Here is a 20372-nt window from a genome sequence, read left to right as displayed (position 1 = left end):
ACATTTTCTTCCCTCCTTCTCCTCTCCCTCCCCCAGCCCACCAGGTAATGCACCCCTTGTTCCAGATTGTTGTTATATGAATGTCTAATCATATACTCCTTTCAGACAGTTCTTCTCATCTGTTCTACCATGGAGTTCGTTATTTATGTACTCTTTTCCCAATCTTTGTCTTGTCTGTCCTATTTTGCCATGTTATACAGTATCCGTCCTTTTTGTGTCTGAGATATTTCACTCAACACAATGTTCTCCAGTCTCTCCCATGTTGTGTAATGCTTCATGAGTTCACTGTTTCTCAATGCCACATAACGAATGTACCATAGTTTGTCTACCTATTCATTTGCTGTTGTTACGTGCTGTTGAGTCAGTCACCTGTGACTCATAGTGACCCTATGTACAACAGCTCTGTAGCCTGCCCTGTGCTGAGCCAATCTCACTGACTCTGACACACCTATCGAGCCATACCTGTTGGCCCAGTTACTGTATCAATCCATCTTATCCAGGGTCATCTTCTCTTGCACTGTCCCTCCACCCTTCTGAGCATCCTGCCCTTCTCCAAGGACTGGTCCCGTCATTTGCTGTTAGGTGTCATTAACACTATTATTGTTGTTGTTATGTGCTGTCAGTTGGCTATGATTCCTAATGACCCCATGAACAATGGGTCTTTATTACTATTGCTCGATGTGTAGTGTCTCTGTGCTCTAATTTCCTTATATGTAAGTTCAGGATAGCGATAGCTTCCTTTTGATGGGGCTAATCAATGGGGAATATTAAGAACGATTGTTAATGGAACCTTCTCACACTCCAGGGCCATTTAATTGGTTCCGATTCATTGCCCTTCCATTGGGTTTTCAAGGCTAACAATAGTAAAGGGAGGAGAATTCCCACCTTTCCCCCTTTAGAGCTGTTGGTAGATTTGAATGAGCAGAGACTTTGGGAGTTAGCAGCAAAAGCCACTACAATCTATGTCACCCGAGTTCTCTTATAGTCTAGGCCACCAGAGCTCCCTTGGTTAATTAACATGCTTGGTTGTTAACAGAAAGGTTCATTGTTCATTTACTCAGAAGCATCTCAAAAGAAAGGATTAGTGTGCTCCTTCCAAAAATTTAGCCACTTATAACTCTATGGAGACACAACAGTTAGACTCTGACACACATGGGCCCCCGTCAGTCAAGTTCAACCTGACAGCAACTGCTACAGCATGTAAGATGTACATGAGTGACACGAAATATTATCACTATTCATTCTTTTGGTGCAAAAAAAGGTAAAAGGAAGAGTAAAGAAATAGCAAACACAGGGAAGACATGTAGGCAATGTGAGATCACAAACGTCATCAAGGAGGAGGGTACGGCCATTAGAACCATACCACCACCACCAATTACAAAAAAGAGGAAGATGAACCACCCAGTGGATTGACTGTTATCAGAAAAAAAAAATGCCAGGATATCTGAGTGTATCTCTGAAACGCAGGATGTGAGGCAGGAAAACATGAACCAACGTGCAAAGGTAATGAGGACTCAAAGCAGAGCCTGAGGAATGAGGAGATGAGAGAGACAGTGACTCTTGGAAGCACAGAGCTCCAGCGTGGTGGCTGGGTGAGTACAGCCACTAGGATGGTTGCTCATACCTGGGAGAAGTGGTGGCCCTCGCATTCCTCGAGTCCGGGAACCCACACTTTGGTCAGCTCTGGAGGTTGCCCCGCTGTGCTTTAAGCCATGCACCTTTCCTATCTCAAGGAAATATCAAGATATCTGACACCCTTGTCTTAGGTCAGCTGATTTAGGAAATTGTTTTCAGAAAAGTGAACTTCTGTCTTACACCATCAGATCTATCCTTCTGCTTTTTCTTTCTTCTTACTTTACTCTCCTGTGTTTGTTTTCACATGACTCCTTGGTGGGGAGTTTTTCCAGTTATTTTCGATGTCTTTGGAATGACAAATCAGTTGTATAAGGACTATGAATTGGGGCTCATGTCTCCAACGTATGTATTGTAACTTCTAACCTCTAAACCTGTGGTTAGAATCCCATTTGAAAATGGGTTGTCATTGCATTGAAACAGATGAGAGAGAGAACCGTTTAAAAGGGATATATGATTAGGTATTATTGTCATGACATGAGTCCAGAATGAAGGCTGAACAGTAGAGTAGACTTGGTGGGGAGGGACTGTATAACAATGAAATAAATTTTCTTTTGCTTTTCAAAGAGAAGAACGAACTGGAGGGGAGGGGTGGGCAGGGAGAAAAGTGCAACAATGAATGAATGGAAATCCAAAATTTCTGTAAATTTTCATTAAAATTATTAATATTAATAATAATAATAATAAAGAAAATGAGTTGTCTTTGTTATATTAATGAGGTAGGATTAGTGTATACACTGTATCTTAAACCAGTCTGTTCTGAGATAGAAAAGAGATTAAACAGGCAAGCTTGGAAGCAGAGATACATGTCAAGCCACATGAAGATCTCCCAGGACCTTCCTGCAGGGCTGATGGAAACACTTGTTTTTGGGTTGGTAGCACAACTCCTTACCCACCAGGCCACCAGAGCTCCCCAGACTTTGAGAAAATAAATTTGTTAAAACTATCCACTTGTGAGATTTCTGTTAAAGCAGCAACACCCTGTTGTTGCACTGTATCGCCCGAAAAACAGGGAGTGTATGTGAGATGAAGAGAAATAGTAAACAATCTTTGTGGTTTTGAGTTGGATTAGCCAGAATTTAGAGCTGATCAATGTTTAAAGTTTCTTGTTGAATTATTTTCACAAATCTAGAGAGTTTTTGTTGGTTTTTTTTCCATTCCAGCAGATGGCACTCACCAGATCCGAAAATCCAAAGCCTACTTATTTTTCCCTTTTCTTCTTATTGAAATTTGAGTAAAAGTTTACAAAGCAAATTGGGTTACTGATCAATCACTCAGATGTGTTTTGTGTCACAGCAGTAATTACAATACCCACAATGCACCTACACTTTTGCTACTTTCTTCCTGTGATTTTGGTTTTCATAAATTGTTTTATGAATTTTATAAATTCTTCCTTTCTCACCTTCTGAGCTTTAACCCTGGGAAATGCTGCTCTTATGACCTTATCTTGTTGGTTATTCTTTGGAATGAGTCCTGGCTTGGTGTTATTGTTCACTTCATAGGCCTGTGCATTGTTTGGCTGAAAGAGAATCATAGAGGTGGATTCTGCTTCACATGAAGGTGATTAAGAACCAGAGCCCTGCTTGTTCCATCAGGATACCAAGAAGCCTGACCCATTTATGTTTTTGAGTTTTGTTTCACATTTTCGGGCTCTGACCGCCTTCATGTTTTTAATTGAGATTTGAGTGATGGTTTACAGAGTAAATGAGTTTTTCATTCAACCCTTTTGTTTAATAATATTCATTTCAATATTCATAGTAATTACACCTTCCCCTGCTTCCTTCTGCTATGTGATTCCAGTTAGTGTGCTCATGGAAATTGAAGTTCTTGTGGTTAATTAAGCCTTTGGACTAATTTTTTTCCAATATATTTTTTGCCTTTCTTCCTCTTCTCTGAAGAAGAATGTGGCATCAGGATTGGAGGAAGACTCTAAGAATCTGCATTATACTGATGACGCAACCTTCCTTGCTGAAAGTGAGGAGGACTTGAAGGGCTTGCTGCAGAAGAAAAAAAACTACATCTCAATATCAAGAAAAGCCAAATCCTTACCATTGGACCAACGATAGATGGAGAAAAGACTGAAGTTGCCAATTATTTCATCTTACTTGGCTCCACAATTAACACTTAGTAGTTATGAAATCTAAAGATGTATCTCACTGGGAAAACCTGCTGTCATGGACCTCTCCATAGTACCGAAGAGCAAGGACATCAGTTTAAAAACCAAGGTGTACCTGAACCAAGCCATTATCTTTTCCATTACTTGTTATGTATCTGAAAGCTGGACAATGACTAAGATAACAGAAGAGTAATTGCTGCCTTTGAGTTGTGGTACTGGAGAAGAGTACTGAATACCCCATGGAATGCCAAAAGGACAAAGAAATATGTCTTGGAGAAAGTGTGACCAGGCTGCTTCTTGGAAGCAAGGATGGTGAAGCTTCATTTCACATACTCTGGGCCTGTTGTTAGGAGACCCAGTCCTTGAAGATGGACATCATGCTTGGGAAGGTGGAGGGTCAGTGTGGTAGAGGAATACTCTCAATAAGATGATTCCTATGGGGACCATAACAATGGATTTAAGTGGATCAGAGATGACGAGGATCACAGAGGATAGGGTCAAGTTCAGATCTGCTGTTCAGAGGGTTGCTGTAAGTCACAGTTGACTCAATATCACAAAACAACAACAATATGAACTAGAAATATAAGTTAAGCCTATGTATGGTTTTGAGTGTAGTCATTTTCATCTTTAAGTGGGCTTGAACTATTAACTTTTGGCTAGTAGTTGAACACATAATGGTTTCGGCCACTCGGGGACCCCTTTTAAAGCCCAATAGAGGATGAGAGGTGAAATGAGCTGGGTTTTTTTTTCTTCCCTGCCTTAAGATTTATTTGTATAAATAGCACAGGAGGACACCAGCCCCATGCAGATGGCAGCAGCCCAGGGGGTTACACCAGTTCTTCTGTCCTCAGATAAAGAACTCAATTATGGAGCCTTTGCAGGGGCCTGGGCACATTTAGGGGCCTGGTTTGGACAGGAGCCTGGGTTGAGGCCTTGGCTGGCGCCTGGGCTGCAGCTTTGGCTGGCGCCTGAGTTGAGGACTTTGCTGAAGCTTCGGCCTGTCAGCCTTGGCTTTGGATTTTGGCCAGTGAACCCTGAGCCCCTTGGCAATGCAGGCCTGAGCACGCTTCCCAAGCCTGGGTTGGGTGATGTAGGCCAATCGGCTGAGCTTGCAGTTGACACCCCTTGGGATCCTGGACTTGACCTCTTTGGGCTTGACAAGAGCCTTCCCAGCCTCGGCGCGTTCATCCACGGCTTTGGCATTGTTGGTTTGCATCTTCTTCAGGACCTTGTTATTGTGCTTCTTGGCAAAGCGCATGTTCCTCAGGAATTTGGGGTCTACCCCCTTAACACTCTTCTCCTGCTCACAGCGCGCACTACTGCCTGCTCCTCCTCCAGCGTCCAGCACCATGGCCAACAGTGAGCGCACCTTCATCGCCATCAAGCTGGACAGTGAGCAGCGCGGCCTGGTGGGCGAGATCATCAAGCGCTTTGAGCAGAAAGGATTCCGCCTTGTGGCCATGAAGCTCCTTCAGGCCTCCAAGGAGCATCTGAAGCAGCACTACATTGACCTGAAAGACCGCCCATTCTTCCTGGGGCTGGTGAAGTACATGAACTCGGGATCAATTGTGGCCATGGTCTGGGAGGGGCTGAATGTGGTGAAGACCGGGTGAGTGATGCTTGGAGAGACCAACCCAGCAGATTCTAAACCAGGCACTATTCGTGGGGACTTCTGTATTCAAGTTGGCAGGAACATCATCCACGGCAGTGATTCAGTAAAAAGTGCCGAGAAAGAAATCAGTCTGTAGTTTAAGCCAGAAGAATTGGTTGACTACAAGCCTTGTGCCCATGACTGGATCTATGAATAAGAGGTGGACGACAGAAGCGTCCTCCTGGTTTGAGACTGCTCCATGTGCTCCTGTACACAGGTCTTCATTCCAAGCTTGGAAATGGGAGGGCTGAGGATCCTTTTCTAAAGCACATCTACCAATAAAGCCTTTGGAAACTGGGGGGGAAAAAAAAAGAGAGACTCATATCATCTTGGTTTCTTGATACCATTTCTGTGCCATTATTGGGACTGGTTGTATGTGGTGTGGTTCTTGGACTTGGCCATGTCTGCACCGTCACCGCAGCTCCCAGAGCACCAGCGACCGTAAGAGAAAGAGCGAAATGAGTTCTTTTATGAGGGACTTTTGCTTAGGTTCTTTGGAAAAACTGCTTCAGGTATTTTCTTCCTGAACCCTGAGGAATTAACTTTGTCTTAGTTTTCTACCCCAGAAATTTTGTTACTTTTGTCCAGGTTGATTGACATTTCCTGGGCAAGCTATAAACAAGGATGGTTTGAGGTTTTTATCTGGCCCTGCGCTCCACTCTGCCCTGTGTGTGATTGTGATGTATCTCACCAAGATTGGTCAATATACTGTGCAAATGAAGTGCCTCTAGATGATGCAAATGAAGCTACTACAGCTTACTATGCAAATAAAGTGTCTGCAGTCTATCAAGAGGAGATTAGTCTGTTCATACCTTGAAATTAGTGAGAAGTTTATATAGATGAGGAGCCAACCTCACAGAGGTTTTTACGATAGGAAGCAGACAGAAGTAGAAAGCAAGCAAGCAAAGAGCTGTAGCTCACGCCAAGGACTGTATCACTGGAGAAAGCAACAGAAGTGAAAACCTTGAGGGGAACTCTGGAAGATTGGTGGTGACAGTTAGCAGGGGCAGGAGGAGCCTGTGAGAGGAGGCCCACACAGTTAAGAAGGGACACACACAGCAGAGAGGGGTTTGCTTGTGCAAACAGTCAAGAGGAGCTGAGTGAGATGTTCTGCACCCAAGGGAGACTTTGTTTACATGCTTCTGGATCTTGGTCCCGAGTTGTACTCTGTTGCTTTATTTTTTTTTTTTTAAATCATTTTATACTGGTTTACTTACAAAGTTCATACACACTGTTTTTAACACTGGATCTTTCCCATTTCCTTAACCCATCCCTCCCTCCAACCATCAAATTGTGGGACCCTATGATCACTTCCCGGCTCATACTCACCCCACTGATCTCACCGTTCCCCCCTTGGATTCTCATAAACGTTCTACAATAATGTATACAGTATCTATCCTTGTGGGACTGAGTTAGCTCACTTAGCATAATGCTCTCCAGTCCTTCCCAAGTTAGGTAGTGATTTACAAAATCATTGCTCCTGTGTGCTGTGTAGTAGTCCACCATGTGAACATACCCTGTTGCTTTCTTAATAAACTACTTAAATATATGTAAATAAGTGAACTCTGGCAGTCTAGTGGGTAAGGAATTGTGCTGCCAACCCCAAAGGCAGGCAGTTCAAATCCACCAGCTGCTCCGAAGGAGAAAATGGGTAATCTCCTCTCATGTGTTTTGCAGTCTCTGAAAATCATGAGGATCAGATATCAACATATCAGATATGTTGGTCCTGACTCAATGGCACATAACAACAACAACAACAACAACAAGTGTAAACAGAGTGAGTTCTGTGTGGCCAATTCAATATAACAAGAAAAGAAGTCAAGAGCGCCATGAGAGGGGAAGCTGGTGTCTGAACTGGTAAAAAGGTTGGCAAGTGGAGAAATGGTAAAAATTCTGACCTCTACCTCGCAGGAATCAGCTTTGGGCTGAACGAATCTCTATTTTTCCCTCTGATGGCAGACAGGTTCTAATGTTAGGACCATTATTACCATCATTTTACAGAATGATAAATATGTTAGGATTATTTGAGCAATGTAGATTGATTGTAAGGTTTGGGAGAAAAGGTCTAATTTCTTCTTTCCTTCAACAAATGTTCATTAAGAGTGTGTCTCTTGGGCCGCTCTTGGACCCGCGACTTCCTCGTTTCCTGTCTTACGTGGCATATGGACTAAATCCGCCTCCTCATTTCCCCCGTTTGCAGGTAGGACCACCGCCAAGATGCAGATTTTTGTAAAAACCCTCACAGAGAAGACCATCACGCTCGAGGTTGAACCCTCAGACACAGTTGAGAATGTCAAGGCCCAGATCCAGGATAAGGAAGGAATTCTTCCTGATCAGCAAAGATCTTTGCTGGAAACAACTGGAAGATGGGCGGACCTTGTCTGACTACAACATCCAAAAGGAGTCCACTCTTCACCTTGTATTGAGACTTCGTGGTGGTGCTAAGAAAAGGAAGAAGTCTAATACCACTCCTAGGAAGAATAAGCACAAGCGAGAGAAGGTTAAGCTGGATGTTCTGAGATAGTAGAAGGTGGACGAGAATGCAAAAATCAGTCACCTTTGTCGGGAGTGTCCTTCAGATGAATGCGGTGCTGGAGTTTTTTATGGTCAGTCACTTTAACAGGCACTACTGTGTCAAGTGCTGTCTGGCCTATTGCTTCAACAAACCAGAGGACAAGTAATTATGAGTTAATAAAAGACATGAATTAACATTTAAAAAAACCCCAAAAAACCAAAAAACAAACAAATGTTCATTAAACCAAATATTAATTTACAAGATGGGTGATCCCTTATAGGAAATACAACAACGCATGAAACTGGTACCATCTTTTCTATACAGAACATAAAAAAATACATCTAATGTTAGGTGCTGTTGAGTCAACCAAGACTCATAGTAAACCTGTGATCAAAATCTTGGCCTGTCCTGTACCATCCTTATGATGTCTACTATACGCAAGCCCATCTTACAGTCACTGTGTCATTCCACGTTGTTGTGGGTCTTCCTCGTTTTCTCTGACCTACTTTTTTCAGCATTAAGTTCTTTTTTCCAAGGGCCGGCGTCTCCTCACAACATGCCCCAAGTACGTAAGATGGCATTTCCCCCCCTTGTCTCTGAGGAGCACTCTAATTGTACTTCCTCCAAGACTGATTTGTTTGTTCCTTTCTTTGGTATAGTCAATACTCTTCTCTAGCACGACAATTAAAAGGCATCAACTCTTCTTTGGCTTTCCTTAGTCATTGACTAACTTTCATATGCATATGAAATGACTGGAAATATGGCCTGGATCTTAGTCTTTAAGCTGACATCCTTGACAGGTTATATATATAAAAAAAAAGTCTAATGAAGAAGCCAGAAAATGAAGATGTAGAATATATATATAAGTCAGGGAGCTCTGGTAGCCTAGTGGGTAAAGAGTCCCGCTGCCAACTCAAATCCGTGCAATTCAAATCCACCAGCAGGATTTGAAGGATCTCTGAAGGAGAAAGATGGACAATTGCCCCCTGTACAATTTACAGACTCTGATAAATCTGCTGGAGGGTCAGCTATGGGTCAGTTCTGACTTCACAACACATAACAACAACAACAATACATGTAAAATGAATCCATATCATAATTCACACTTGAAAAAGGTGGTGCTTTCAAAAGACCACTCAACATCAAAGAAATAAACAAAGGGTTATAACAAAAACATTGCAAAAACACAAAATAGGGATTCCATTCACAATATATAGTAAAGCATCTTAAAAAGTAATTTTTATCTGATTTTCCAAGATGGAAGATGGCTACAAAGCTTACTCTTCTTCACTGAGTTTGTTAGAGAAGATTTGGAGAATGTTGAATCATTGAATGCATTTAAGCAGATAAGATGGTATGATTTGCATTATGTTTGTTGATTTTTTCTTCTTCTAGGTGTTAGAGGAGGCAGAAGTGAACTGCCAGCAAGAGAAACATAGTCTGAGGGTTAGCAGTGCAACTCCCTACAGACCACAAGAAAGCTTCCCTAGCAGACATTCTTGTTATGTGTCATTGAGTTGCTTGCGACTCATAGTGACCCGATCCACAATAGCTCTGAACTCTGTCCTATCCTGAGCCAGTCTCACTGTCTCACACATACCAGTTACTCGTTACGTTACCAGTTATCTCAGTTACTGTGTTAATCCATCTTATCCAAGGTCTTCCTCTCCTGCACTGTCCTTCCACTGTTCTAAGCATGATGTCCTTCTTCAAGGAGATCTCATAGAAGAGATTTAATAATTAATATAAAATAAATAAGATGGACAATCTGTTGTTGTTGTTAAGTGCCGTTGAGTCGCAGGCGACTCATAGCGACCCTATGAAGGAGAGTCCTCAACGCTGGGTGTCTTCCATCCTCTCTCCAGGTTCATAGGGTTTCCAGAGGCAAGCTATTATGAAGTGGATGCCACTCCTCCTTCCACGCTTGTTTTAATCAGGGAGCTCCACCCCACTCTCTGTCCACATTGGGTAACCAGCCATTAAGGCATTTGACACATCAGTGTCACAGTGTTCAGCCTCACAGCAACCACAAGTTACCGCTGTATGGCAACTTGTACACCAGGGCTATACAACCTAGAGGAATGTCTGAATAAAAACAATGAAAGACAGGCCCAAGGGCTGCAGATTAAAAGTCAACCACCTTCGGCTTGGTAGCATCACCTTCTGTCCACTGGGCCAGCTGATCTCTCTCTCCAAAATTAAACACCTAGAAAGCTATTAATCTTAATCTTTTTTCTGTGTTGGGGAAAATGTTTTTTTGTTTTTGTTTTTTTAACAATATATTTTTATTTTTATTACCAAACTGTCCTTAGATATATAATTAGAATTCTTCTATTACTAGATCTTAAGATAATTTCGCAATGTCCTACCAAAGTAAGTTTTAACTTTTAAAATTTCAATAACAATGACTTTTTTGTCTTAACAAATGATATCTTATTTTGCTAGCAATATTTAAATTGACATTTCTATTGCAGAGAGGTACCAAATAAATATCTGTAAGTTATCTAATGGACAATCTACTCTTGTGGAATTTATAGCCTCAGAAAACATGTTGGCAGGCCAGCTATGAGTCATTTCTGACTCGACACAATGAGCTTCTGCTGAGACATGGTCTCCTTACTGCCATTATAAAGTGACACACATTCTCAACTCAGCACCCACCACGACCATCTCTGTTACCATCTTCACTGTCTCTGTCATCTTAGCACTTTCACCACCTCCCTCGCCATCATTAGCACCATCAACCCTCCACCAATCAAAGATACCATGTTGGGAAAGGTAGAAAGTCAGCAAAAGAGAGGAGAACCATGAATGAGATGGACTGACCCTGTGACTGTAACAACGGGCTTGAGCAGGACAGAGGTCAGGAGGACAGAAGAGCACAGGGCAAGGTTTTGGTCTGTTTCTCATAGGTTCACTATGAGTCAGACTTGACTCTACAGCCCCTAATGCCACCACTGCCACTACCTTTATCATAAAAAGTTGCTTTATTTCAAAACAAATCACACTTTTTCACTCTGTTGCAAGATGCCTGATGTAGACAATGAGTAAAAAAATCAGACAATTCTGCAGAAACAAAGAAAGAAATTTATTAGAGAATAGGAAAGTCCTGCAAGGGGAGAAGAGGTAGAGATTGATATTAAAATAAGAAAACCCTGCAAGAGGCAAACATGCAAATCTGAGAGGAACACAAGTGCATTTGTCAATCAAGATTTTCCAAGGTTGTTTCTTATCAGGAGGGTTGCTCTTCAGAAGTCAAAGGAGGTGTGCTTGCACCACACCTTAGCTGCAAAGCTCGGGCTGAATGGCTGGAAATCTCCTTCCTCCTTTGTGCATGCACACAATTTCAAGACCGAGTCAGGCGTGAGGGAGTCTGGGAACAGATGGCAAGATGCTGGCACATGTATGTGGTCATCCTGGTCTCCTACTTGTCCCATTCTCTCCTTTGAACCACTGCTTGGTAAAGTAAATCTTTGTTGTGCAGGTTGGTATCCCAGTTTTAGCCAATCTTGTTTGTCTTTTGAAAAGTATCTTAATTTTGAATTTCTAAGACACTACCCCTCAGATGTTAAGACAGTATCTTTTTAGTATCGGGCCCTTGATGCATATGCTTATGTAAGGAAGTTACTTTGACCTCCCCCTTTACTCTAATAATTTTCTAGATTATATACTCAGGCTCTTGTCTTTTCATTTCCCCCTTTTTTATTCCCTAGTTTGAGTCCTCTGCTTAAAAATCTTCCCAAGGCTTCTTATTGTGCGTATGATAAAAAATGAAACCTGTTCCTCCGGACTAAGCCTCTTGACCGCTGATCGGTCAGGTTTGGTACTCTGGTGGCGTACATGTTGCTATGATGCCAGAAGCTATGCAACTAGTATTTCAAATATCACCAGGGGTCCCCCAGGATGGATAGAATTCAGTGGAGTTTTAGACCAAGATGAAGAAGAAACTACTTTTTGAAAAAACTGTCCAGTGAAAATCATATAAACGGCAGCAGAACATTAACTGAATGTGGCAGAAGGTGAGCTCTTTCAGACTGGAAGGCACCCAAACCATGGCTGGGGAAAAGCTGCTTCTTCAAAGTAGTGCTGACAACCCTGGTAACACGAATGAACTGGAATTTTCTGGAAATAAACTTGCTGATGTGTCAAAAATGAGAACGCCCAGCTGCAAATGTCCATTAATAATTAGAATATTGACCCGACAAAGTTTAAATCTAGACAATTGGAGGCATTAGAAAGAAACAGAATGCTTGCAGATCGATGTCATAGATGTTTTTGTTGCTGATTACTGTCGAGTTGAGCACGACTCACAGCGGCTCTATGAACCAAAGGCCTGAAGCCTTTCTGTAACTATTGTCATTTATCAAAGTTCCTAGAGTTTCCAGAGGCACGGGTTGAAATATACTGGGTTTGGGCATTTGGAACAGGATACTTATATGAACTCCTATGCCTGACAATGATATATTGAAGAGGAATATGATCCTGCACTCACTGTCACAAAGAACATTTTAAGATCTATTCTGCAATACAACACTGTCAGGGATAATGTCATACACCTACAAGAAACTTCATCTCACATACTTCGGGCATACTGTTAGGATGGGCCATTTCTCGGAGAAAGACATCATGCTTGGAAAGGTGGAGGGTCAGCAAAAGACAGGAAGGCCCTCAGTGAGATGGATTAACACAGTGGCCGTAGCAACTGGCTCAAGCATGTCAGATGATGAGAATGGCACAAGATAGGACAGGGTTCAGCTCTCTTGTTCGTAGGGTCACTATGGGTCAGTCGTACTCGACCTGACAACACCAAACAACAAAAGCAGCAGTAAAGAGCACTCGTTGAAAATCATTATTATTCAAATGAATTATTTAACCACTAATGCCAGAGATTAAAGATTTTGACCAAATTCGGCAATCCAATATTGCTCAAACAGGCAATCAGGATGATGACTGGAAATCCACCCTGAAGTCATTAGTGAAAAACAAGCCTTCAGGAATTGACAGAAAGTCAACTGATGTGTTTCAACAAATGGTTGCAATGCTGGGTATGTTTCATTTTCTGTGTCAAGAAAATCAGAAGACAGCTACCTGGCCAACTGACTAAATTTGTGTTCATTCCAAAGAAAAGTGATGCAACAGGATCACTTAGCAAACAGTATCATTAACATCACACACAAATAAAATGATACAGAATAAGAAAAAAGGTTGCATTGGCAGAAAGTAGGCAGAGGACACAGAATGAGGCAAATGTTACTGCTGAGACCAGATAGATTGTGACTGAAAGCAGAGAATACTAGAGAAGCCTTAGCTGTGTTTTACTGACTCGGGAAAGGTGGTGTTAAGTTAGTTCTAACTCAGTGATTTCATGGATAACAGAAGGGAACATTGTACAGTCCTACACCATTTAAAACAAGTGGATAGAAGGAGAATTGATGCCTTTGAGCTGTGGTGCTGGAGAAGAGTATTGAGGGTACCACGGACTGCTAGGAAAACAAACAGATTCATCCTGGAGAGGGTCAAACCAGGCTGCTCCTTGGAGGCAAGGATTCTGAGGCTTCATCTAACATATTTTGGACATGTTGTAAGGAGGGACTGGTCCTTGGAGAGGGACATCATGTTTGGCAGAGTAGAGGGACAGCGCAGGAGGGGAAGACCCTCTATGAGGTGGATTGATTCAGGGACTGGGGTAATCGGGATGGGTGTGAGATTGGCACAGGACAGAGCAGAGTTTAGGGCTGTTGTACATAGGGTCACTATGAGTTGCAAGCAACTTGACAGCACATACTACCACCACCACCACCACCACCATTTAAAAAAACTGTTGCTTGCAGCTTGGAATCTCTCTAGGTTTTCAACTATTTCTTTCCAATTTGAACACTTGACAGTTGTCCCTTTTAATTTATTTGAAGTACTATTTTTTTTAAAAATAAAGGTTTATCTGTCCATGTGGTAAGAACAAAAACACCCAAAAAACCTCAAACCACAGCTGTTGCTATGCTCTAGTCCACTACTGAAAGCCACTGTCTGCTTTATCAGACATGATGACGTGCTCCAGACACTGGCTCTTCCTGGTAACTTGTCCGAAGCACATGAGCCAAAGTCTTGCCCTCTTTGCCTCTAAGCAGCAATCTGACTGCCCTTCTTTAGAGAAAGATTACCTTTCTCTGTTAGTACATGGGATAGTCATTATTCTTGGCAACACCACACTTCAGAAGTACGATTCCCCTTCAGTCTTCCTTAGTTATTGTCCAGTTTCTTTCATAAGCATATGTTGTTGTTATCTTCTGTCAAGGTCAAGTCTGAACCAACTCACATTTGACCCTCTAGCAGGTTTTCAGAGACTGTAAATCACACAGGAGGAGATTGTCCACCTTTCTCTCACGGGGCAGCTAGTGAACTGAAACCACCTGCCTTTAGCTTGGCAGGGCAACTCCTTACCCATTTAGACCACCAGAGCTCCATAGGTAAAAGAGATGACTGAAAATAATACCACAGTGCATTGGCATATATTATTGTTGTTGTTGTTGACTGCTGTCAAGTCAGAGCTGACCCACAGCTGAACCCACAGCGTATTTTCAGAGGCAGTAAATCACAAGGAAGGAGATTTCATATCCTTCTCTTGCAGAGGTGAATTCAAACCCCATGCCTTTGGGACTGCAGTACAGCCTCTTACCACTTGGCCACCAGAGCTCCCTACATGCATATGAGGTGATTGAAAATACTAAGGCTTGGTTCAAGCACACCTGATTCCTCAGAGTGACGTCTTCACTCTTTAACAATTTTAAGATATATTTTTTTAGCATATTTGTGCAGTGCAATATGTTGTTTGGTTTCTTGACTGCTGCTTCTTTAAACACTGATTATGGATCCAAGTAAAACTAAATCCTTGACTACCTCAATCTTTTCTCTATCATGATGTTATTTACCGGTTCAACTGTGAGAACGTTTGTTTTCTTTAAATTGGTGTAAACCATACTGAAAGCTGTAGTCTTTTACTGTGAGCAGAAAGTGCTTTAAATCCTGTCAGTTTTTAGCAAACAAGGTGGTATTGTCTGCATATCACAGGTTTTTAATGAGGCTTTTCCAATCCCAACAGTGCCATGTTCATATATTCCAGCACTTCAGGTTACTTAACTCAGTGCACTGACTGCATATGACGAAAAGATACAATCTCGACATGCACCTTTCCTGATTTAAACACTACATTATCCCCTTGTTCTTCAAACGACTGTCTGTTGATCTATATAATACTAATCCTGTACTAATGAGATTTAAATATAAGGTCTTTGCCTTTTATGTGCTCCAGAGATTGGCGCAGTAAGGCATTTTTAGGACAGGTGTGTGGATGAGTAATTCTGTTTTTACTTGCCCTGAATGAAAACAAGATGGGGATTAGCATCTTGAAAAATGCCGTTTCAACATAGGTGGCCCTGGAGCCAAATATCTACGCTGAGTGAAATATCTCAGTTACAAAAAGACAAATACTGCAAAACACCACAGTTGTAAGACAGGACTTACATGGAAGTTGGGAAAAACAAAGAAAAGAAAGGCTAAATAATGAATAATACACTGGAATAGATGAATGAAAGAACTGTTTAAAAGGAATATATGATTAGGCATTATATATATGACAGAAGCCCAGAATAAAAGGTACATTGCAGAGGCCTGGGGTAAAAGGGAGATAAAAGGTACATTGCAGAGGCCTGGGGTAAAAGGGAGAGGTAACTGTACAACAATGAAAGAATATTTAAAAAGAAAAAAGTGAACTGTGAGAGAGGGAAGGGAGAGAGCAGGGCAGAATGAGCAACAATGAATGAATGAAAGAAAATCTAATTTTTCTGTAAATTTTTGTTAAAATCACAAACAATAAAATTTATTTAAATAAATGTTGTTCCTAGAAAAGGTTTATCAAATGAAGAGAAAGATAAATGACTACTTACAAATAAGTTTAACCTGATTGACTGCTACTGCTATGAGCCAGGCTCTGTGCTAGGAACTGGCAAAAGGGATTCATATTCCAGAGGTTCTCATCTGGGGGTTAAGAACCATATTTTAGGTCCCCCTCCTCCCTCTGTCTTCTCTGGACTAGGTGCAGCTTTCCTGCCACAGCCCCTCATCCTCTGAAAATGTATTCCTGCACCAAGTTTGTCTCCACCCCCTCCCTCATCAGGAGTGCCTCTCAGCAGCTGCTGAGCCGTCCACTGTCTGCAGTGGTCCTGAAACAACCAGAGACACTGAGAGAGGAGAATTCCAACTCCTTGACAGCTCCACTTTCCATGATTTCATTTATCCCTAGTCACTGCTTCCAAACCAGCACTACCCCAAGGGATATTGACACAACAGCCAAGTTCACTGGGGCTGGGGGCTGCCACGGTAGGAGTGGCTGGCTCTGGAGCTGGGATTGGGTCTGTGTTTGGGAGCCTCATCGTTGGTTATGCCAGGAATCCTTCTCTGAAGCAGCAGCTCTTCTCCTGTGCCATTCTGGCCTTTTCCCTCTCAGAGGCCATGGGGCTCTTTTGCCTGATGGTGGCCTTTCTGATCCTCTTTGCCATGTGAAAGAGCTGTCTCCACCTCCTATATTTTGTTGGTTTTCTCCCCCCCCCACCCCCGGTCTCGTCTCCCCTATGTGTTCCTTTCCCTGTAATTCCCCAGGCAGCCTGGGGAAACTGATTGGCTCAGGGTTTGACTGAGGAAAGATAAATAAATATTGTTAATAAGAGAAAAAAAGAACTATATTTTAATGTAATAGGTTCATCTTGGAGAGAGTGAAACCTTGGAGAGAGTTTCTCCTTGGAGGCTAGGATTTTGAAGCTCCACCTCACATACTTTGGGCACGTGTCCAGGAGAAACCAGTCCTTGGAGAGGACATCATGTTTGGAAGGGAGGAGGGACAGTGCAGGAGGAAGACTCTGGATGAGATGGAATGATACAGTGACTGGGGCAATGTGATGGGTGTGTCAGAACAGTGAGACTGGGTCAGGGCAGGGCAGGATTCAGAGCTGCTGTACAGAGGACTGCTATTGATCATAGGTGACTCGATGGCACATAACAACAAAAACTATAATCCTCTATTACTTTGTGCATTCAAAGTTGTAATTCTGAGAGCTGACCTGTAGGTTTCAGGCAGCTGTCAAAGGCACCAAAAGGTGAACAAACCATTCTCAAGTTACTGACATACATACATTGAAATACTAATGAGGTATGGTGATAATACACTCCGTGTGTGTGTGTGTGTGTGTGTCTGTGGACTGAAAAGACAAAGAATTCAATCACCGAACTAGGTTTAGAATAAAGAGGGGTCAGAGAATACTGGAATACTTCTTGGAGAAAGCACAATAGTTTAAGAGAGATACTTCCCCCCTAATTTAGTTCTGTTCCATCTTCATTCAAATAGTTGGCATTATTGATACAAGAGAAAAAAAAATTCCAATCCTTAGTCTCTTGCTGTATTTGCCTACTAACCCAGGCAAAGTTAGCAGTTCTAGAAATCTCCCGAGCTGCTGCTTTATGAGAAAAAGCTGGGTCATACTATGGCTTCTCCAAGTTTCATCAGATAGGATCCAGTGTAGGTCTGGAATCTGGCTGGTAGAGCATGGATAGTAAGTGTTTTCCAAAAAAACTATGGAGTCCGTTGCACTGTTGTGTCAGCTTGGCCATGTCCCTGTTTGGTTCTGCTTTTTATTCTCATTTTCCAGGTCCCTTGCACGTGTGCACACGTCAAGATTTCTTTCACATCTCTCTCCACATTAGGAAAGGAGGATCAACACTAATCTAAATACTTTGGAAGTAAATTTTCTGGTCATGTGGACCTGAAAGAAAACCCCTGCTGTTTTAAGGAATCAAAGTTGAGGACATATTTATAGGCCAGGTTAAGAGGTTGGGGAAGGGCTCTTGATTATTTGAACCTTTTAGGAGTGAAATGCAGGGTTATTTTAGAAAAGGAGATATTTAGGTCCTTAAAACAGCATCATTTGGGAGACCGAGAAAGAGGGGATAAATAATGTATACTGCGTTGAAATAGATGAGGGAGAGAACTGTTTAAAAGCGATATATGGTTAGGTATTATTGTCATGACAGGAGTCCAGAACGCAGGCTGCATAGTGGAGTGGACTTGGTGGAGGGATTGTATAACAATGAAAGAATTTTTCTTTTACTTTTCAAAGAGAAGAGTGAACTGGGGGGCAGTTGGGCAGGGAGAAAAGTGCAACAATGAATGAACAAAAATCCAAAGTCTCTGTAAACTTTCATTAAAATTAATGAATAAAACCCAAAAAACAAACAAACCAAAAAAACCAGGATCATCTGGTTAGGTTCCCATCACAGCTCTGTCATCTCAGCCATGCTCTCAGGTTCCCTCTTTTTGGCTTCTTTCTCTGGAATGTCAGATAGCAGTCACTCTTTCAGCTTCTGTATGTGCATGGCACCTGAAATTTATTCCAGTTCAGGTAAAACAGGCCTTGCTGGTAAAGTTAAAGTTTGTTAAGAAGGGACACTGGGTCTGCCAGTGGGCCTCCACCCTATTTACATGTGGTGTGTCTGGACACTGCAATAAATAACTTGCAGTTGGCCTTGTTGATTTGAACTTAGGGGAAACTCGGTCCACAATCAACAAACTTGGTCCCAGCAGTCAGGAGATCAGGAGGCGTATAGCTCTGGGAAAGTACGAAGCCAGGGACCTCTCCAAATTACTGAGGAGCAATGATGTTAATCTGAGGACTAAGGTGCACCTGATTTAAACCATGGTCTTTTCAATCACTTGCTATGCTGCTGAGAGCTGGACAAAGAAAACAGAAGAGCTGATGCCTTTGAACTGTGGTGTTGGAGAAGAGTGCTGAATATCCCATGGGCTGCCAAAAGAACAGATATCACTTGGAGAAGGTACAGGCAGAGTGCTTTTTGGGGACAAAGGTGATAAAATCTTGTCTTGCATATTTTGGGCATGTTGCTAGGAGAGGTAATTCCTTGGAGGAAGACATCATGCTTGTAAAGGTGGAGGAAGATCCTCAACCACGTGGCTGAAGTCACACAGTGACTCAACGGGCTTGAGTATGTCAGAGAGTATAAGGACGGTCCAGGGTAGGACCGGGCTTTTATCTGTTGTTCATAGGGTCGCTATGAGTTACACTTGACTTAGTGGCAATGAACAACAACAACAACAGGGATGAAGCTTTGCTACAATAGAAAAGTAAGATAGTTTTATTTAGTGTATCTGTCCACATGCTGTACAGAGCTAACTCATGGTGGTTGTGAAGCTGAACACTGTGACACTGATGTGTCAAATGCATTAATGGTCACACATGATGGACAGTGGTGGAGCTCCCTGATTAAAACAATCTTGGAAGTGGGAGTGGCATCCGCTTCCAAAATAGCTTGCCTCCGGAAACCCTATGAGCCTGGAAAAAGGACGAAAGTTATACAGGTGTCCAGGTCTTTCATTCATAGGGTCGCTATGAGTTGCCTATGACTCGACGACACTTAACAACAACATTGTGTAAAGGGGAAAAGAAAGGGGGAAAACAGAAGAGTCTGTGATAAGCACAAACTTGGCAGTTTTCAGTGACGGTTTTCTCTTCCTATTCACTTGTCCACAAGGAGCTGCACTGCTAACCTACTATCGGCTCCAGGGAGAAAGCTGGGCAATCTTCTCCCTTGTGATTTACAGCCTCTGACACCCAATGGAGGGTCAGCCAAGAGTAGGTTCAGACTTGACTAAAATGGAGAGGGTAGGACGCATTGGTGGCCTAGGGCAAGAAGTTATGCTGCAATCCCTAAAATGAGGGAAAGGGGGAGGGAGAAGGGGAGGGAGACGGCAGCAGAAAAGGGGGAAGGAGCGGGGAGAGTTACTGAGATTCACTATTAGGAATCATTTACTGCTTAATTGCTAAAAAAAAAAGGTTGAAGGTCTTTAATCAAGTCACAAGATTTTTAGTAGCTACCTAAAACAAATGTTGCAAACATCAAGAAGAGTTTTATTTTTGTTCGCAAATTTAAAAATTAATATTTAATGAATCGAGGAGGACCTGAAGTGCTTGCTGCAGAAGGTCAAGGACTGCAGCTTTCAATATGGATTGAAGCTCAACATCAAGAAAACAAAGATTCCCACCACTGGGCTGATTGGCAGCATTATGATAGATGGTGTGAAGAGACTGAGATTGTTAACAGCTTTAGTTTGCTTGGCTCCACAATCAACACTCTCGGTAACAGCAGCCAGGAAATCAAGAGATGGATTTCTTTGGGAAAGTCTACTGTCAAGGACCTCTCCAGAGTACCGAAGAGCAATGACGTCAGTCTGGAGACTAAAGTGCGCCTGAGCCAGGCCATAGCCTTCGCATTTGCTTGCTACACACCAGAGTGCTGGAAAATGACTAGGGATAATAGAAAGAGAATTGATGCCTTTGAGCTGTGATGTGGGAGAAGAGTGTTGAACATACTATGGACTGCCAGGAGAACAAACAAGT

The 20372-nt window shown here is 42.3% G+C and overlaps 1 protein-coding gene and 1 pseudogene across 1 annotated transcript in view; one reads left to right on the top strand and one right to left on the bottom strand.

Annotated features, from left to right (window-relative positions):
• EMR3 (egf-like module containing, mucin-like, hormone receptor-like 3) overlaps window positions 1-5099 on the bottom strand; it is a 160609-nt gene extending 155510 nt beyond the window's left edge. Inside the window, exon 1 of the mRNA XM_006900808.1 lies at window positions 4814-5099. Coding sequence (XP_006900870.1) covers window positions 4814-5099 — 286 coding nt within the window. The remainder of the gene's footprint in view (window positions 1-4813) is intronic.
• Window positions 5098-5556, top strand: LOC102869301 (annotated as a pseudogene).
• Window positions 5557-20372: the final 14816 nt, after the last annotated feature.

This window comes from Elephantulus edwardii, unplaced genomic scaffold (assembly GCF_000299155.1).
Source record: "Elephantulus edwardii isolate Elephantulus edwardi_28Jun2011 unplaced genomic scaffold, EleEdw1.0 scaffold00296, whole genome shotgun sequence".
In the NCBI taxonomy this organism is placed as follows: Eukaryota; Metazoa; Chordata; class Mammalia; order Macroscelidea; family Macroscelididae; genus Elephantulus; species Elephantulus edwardii.
The sequence above is the reverse complement of the archived record's forward strand: the minus strand, read 5'-3'. Positions and strand labels throughout refer to the sequence as shown.